The sequence below is a fragment of the Phaethon lepturus genome, unplaced genomic scaffold, assembly GCF_000687285.1.
Source record: "Phaethon lepturus isolate BGI_N335 unplaced genomic scaffold, ASM68728v1 Scaffold55477, whole genome shotgun sequence".
NCBI classification, from domain to species: Eukaryota; Metazoa; Chordata; class Aves; order Phaethontiformes; family Phaethontidae; genus Phaethon; species Phaethon lepturus.
Genome location: NW_010555153.1, coordinates 1 through 3,899, shown reverse-complemented (window position 1 = coordinate 3,899; position 3,899 = coordinate 1). Strand labels below are relative to the sequence as shown.

Here is a 3,899-nt window from a genome sequence, read left to right as displayed (position 1 = left end):
GCGGCTCAGCCAGTGCAAAGATGGGGTCCTGCGCCCTGCGAGGACAGGGCAGGTGTGGGAAGGCTGCCAGGTGGCCTCGGGCTGGCCAGCCCCAGGCCGCAGCCGCCTGGCAGGGCCCCGGGCCGCTCACCGGTCATAGCGTGGGATCTCCAGCCCCAGCTCCGCCATCAGCAGCCGCATGACATCATCGCAGTGGCCGTGCAACTTCAGGGCAGCCAGGTCATCCTTCGGGGTCCACTGCAGGAGCGACACCAGACCCACTGCTGCAGGCGTCTTCCCGCACAGCAGTGGGGCCATGCCCATGGACAGGTGGGGCTCCCTGCCCAGGGCCTGGTGCACACTCGGGGCCCTGCACGCTCCTGGGCAGTCAGGCTCACCACATGCTAGTGTCCATTTTGCCCAAACCCTTCAAAAGGGGGTGCAAAATGCTCTCACCTGCAGGTTCACGATATATAGCTTTGGACGACGAGTGGGTGGCTTGCTCATGCACCAAAGACGTGGGTATTTTTTCAAAACCTGCCACAAAATAGAGATTATCAGTACAGCCACGGGCACGTGTAACTGTGAACCGTTATCAGCGAGAGGAAAAGGAATGTATTACCAGGAGGGGAAAGAGGGAGGAAGAGAGACTATCACAGATGGTGGGCGAATCCTGACACCAGAGTTTACAGTTGTCTGTTTGGGAGGAGACTGCTCAGCACCAAGGTGTATCACCAAGAGGGAATGCTGCTAACAATGTTCACCGAGTCTCTAAAGTTACCTTTAAGCTGGAACCCAGACAAAGAATCACATCTGCTTTGCTTGCAGCTTCTGTTGCTGCTTCCCAGTTCAGGGGCTGTCTCAACGTCCCCTTCTCCCCAAAGTGGACGATTGTATCTCTCAACTGTGCCCCACACTTGTGGCACATCCTGCCAGTGTGATGCCTGTGCAGGGCTGTGCGCTCTGTCACATCAAATACTCGCACGTACTCTCTGTTGGGTGTACAGGAAGTGCAGACCTAGGGAGGATGAAAGCAAAAAACACGTTACAACACTAGCATCCAGCCCATGAGAGGCCAGGACCCAGCCACTTCTCTCAGAAGAAATGCAGTTTTTGCGGACAATAAATTGAAAGCAGTAGAAGGGATCATCAGGGATCAGACGCTAAGTGGGAGAAGTTTGGAAAACCTCAGCTAGCAAGTGGAATTAGAGGGAGCCTGTTGGCTGTATGATAGGAGGGATTTCAAAGAAGGTCTGAGAAAGAGCAGTCAGAAGCAGAAGCCTCTAGCAAGTACAGAGAAAAAGCTACCGAGTTGTACAGGACACTTTGTTTTGGTGCTTGCTAACTATTTAATTCCGAACCTGATGGCCTGAAGCTAGGAACTAAGCAGAGGCTAGCCCTTGTATTATTTCTTCTTGAGGTGGTAAGATATAAATTATCTTCTTGGGAGGCCACTAGACAGTTACTTCACACTGTTCTGGCTACTAACCTCTATGTACATGTTTCCGTGAAGCTCAGATATTGCTGCTCGGGGTAACCCACTCCGCAGATGCAGCCCATCACAGTTTTGAGACACCACATGCTGCACCTTGAAGAGAATAAACCACGGAGCTAACATGCACACCAAAGACTCTAAAAGTATGACTCAAGCGCAGGTAACGTGTATGTCTCAAGACGCACCAGATAGCCCCGTACATCAGAGCAGAACTAACGGAAGAAAAGTGTGGAGAACAGACCTTTATGAAAGCTAAATGAAAAGACTCCTCCTGCTAAACACAGCTCTACTAAGTCTGGGTGACTCTGTGGCCAGGTCCCCAGACCAGCCTCACCAGGAGGCAAATACAAAGTATTAAAGAAAATGCACCGGGGAAAAACTGTCAGAACTACAGTCTGGAACTAGCTTAATGAACACTCAGCAGTATGTGAGCACAGGTGCTTTTTCCTATGTGCATGTGTTGCCTAACTACTGTTTTTGCTTAGGTGGCTATCTCATGGCTTTCCCCTGTTGGGTTTTATTTATCATATTTAGACAGAGGAACACGAGCAAGGTACGGAAAAAGTATCTTACCAGGTTGTGCTTGTGTAGGCAGGCAATGCTCATATGGGTAAGCGTGGGCTCCGCCTCACTCAGATCTGTAGCCCTGATAAGAAGCAAGTTAAAAAAAAAGTTCAATTGCCATTAATCTTTCTTTCAGTATCAGCTTTCTGCTACACAGCTCAGAATTTCTCCTTACCTGATGCTCCTGCCTTTCTGCAGCAATGTCCATATGCCATTAGGGCCTCTGTAGTCTGGGATTGAAGCTGCCTGTGGGGACACAAAAAATGAGGCCCGATGGGAAGGTTCCTACACCTTGTCCACAAACACATCAACCTGCTCTCACCCAGGACAACACACCTCATTCATGGGTGTGTTTTCATTCACTCCCAAGTTCTCTAGCACAGTGGTTCCCTAATTGCAGGAAAACCTTCTTTTCTTGTTTTTTGTGTCCCTCTAGCATCTCTTCTCCCACCTTACAGCTCTCATTTTCACCTCCAGTATTTATTTTTTCTAATTTTACCATTACAGAATCCCTCCAGAACTCTTTTTGACCCTTGGTACTTCCCATTTCTCTACACAGAACTCATTTCTTGAGCCTTTCCTTATTTTCGCTAGACTCTGATTTCTGGTAGCTTGCACTCAGCATTCTTTAGCAAAAATACTTGTGACATTAGCACTGGTACAACCCTGCCCAGAATCATGCTCCATACCAGCAGAGACTGTAGAAAAGGGAAAGAAGAATAAGGTTCCCATCTCAGCATTAAGACAAAGGTGACATATGACACCTTAGAAGAGACAGAACTAGATTTCCACTCTCCCAATAGAGGCCACTGAAACCAACCATTTCTTAAACTATCATTTATAAGTTCTGATAATCACCAGCTGCTCCTACTTGTCCATTAAAGCAGACAACATTAATTAGTTAACCTGTTTTCAGGTTTTACACCAAAAGTAGCTGAAAAGACTTGAATGAAGTAAGACTAGTGATCTTCTCATTTAAGCAGTGTGTTCTTCACATGGTCACAGAGGTCTATGCAGCCTCAGAATCTTTTGGGCAGCACGCAGAACCCCAGAATGCAAACTAGCAAATGTCTTGATCACAGTTTGCAGGGCAGTGCATCAGTGTTAGCATAGAACCCCAGACTTGTAACACACATCACATAATCACTTGGAAACCACAAAAAAAAGTTCAAACAACATTGCAACACTCCTGAAGGAGCTCCCAAAGCTCCAGCCACTCACCCCCAAAGAATCCTACCGTACTGATCCCAGCTCCTGTATAAATGACAAGGTGCTTGGCATTCCGGACAACAGCAGCCAGCTCAGTAGCCTTTCTGCTTAACTCCTCTGGTTCATCACATACCTAGAAAAAACAACCAAGCAAGTTCACATGTTCCTGAGATACAGTACATAACCGAATTGGAAGGAACAGAGAGCTCCCTGGAAGTCTTAATATGGGCCTAGCCTAGCCAGAAAAAGCAACACAAACGTTATCAGAAGTGGCTTCTAAATAAAAAAGTATGAGTATTGCCCATATTATCCATGGAAGATCAAGGGAAAAAGCTTCCTGGATAGCAGCACATGCAGATCCATCTTCCCAAGAGGCATGCCCACACAGCACACACGCAGAAAACCGCATGCATTTGGAAAACACACAAATCTGGCAGCCGCTGAAAATAAGACCGATGTGGAGACAAACCAAGGGCAGACACCGGAGGCCACCACCCTGGGGGCTTGACCGGTTCCCGGTAACACAGCACAGCAGTTCTTCATTGAGGCCTGCCGCAGCTCCAGAGTTCCCCTCGTAGCAGCCAACTTGGCGATCTCAGCCACCACTCCGGAGCGCAGAGCTCCTCTCCCCGGCCGCGGCCTGTTCCCCACA

The 3,899-nt window shown here is 48.5% G+C and overlaps 1 protein-coding gene across 1 annotated transcript; it reads right to left on the bottom strand.

Annotated features, from left to right (window-relative positions):
* Positions 1–4: 4 nt before the first annotated feature.
* Positions 5–3,380, bottom strand: SIRT7 (sirtuin 7; the record flags this gene model as incomplete). Its single annotated transcript, XM_010292059.1, has 8 exons — positions 5–35; positions 131–237; positions 436–516; positions 761–997; positions 1,469–1,567; positions 2,048–2,120; positions 2,214–2,284; positions 3,276–3,380. Coding segments are annotated over 8 exons (804 nt in total), but the record flags the coding sequence as incomplete, so codon positions are not given.
* Positions 3,381–3,899: the final 519 nt, after the last annotated feature.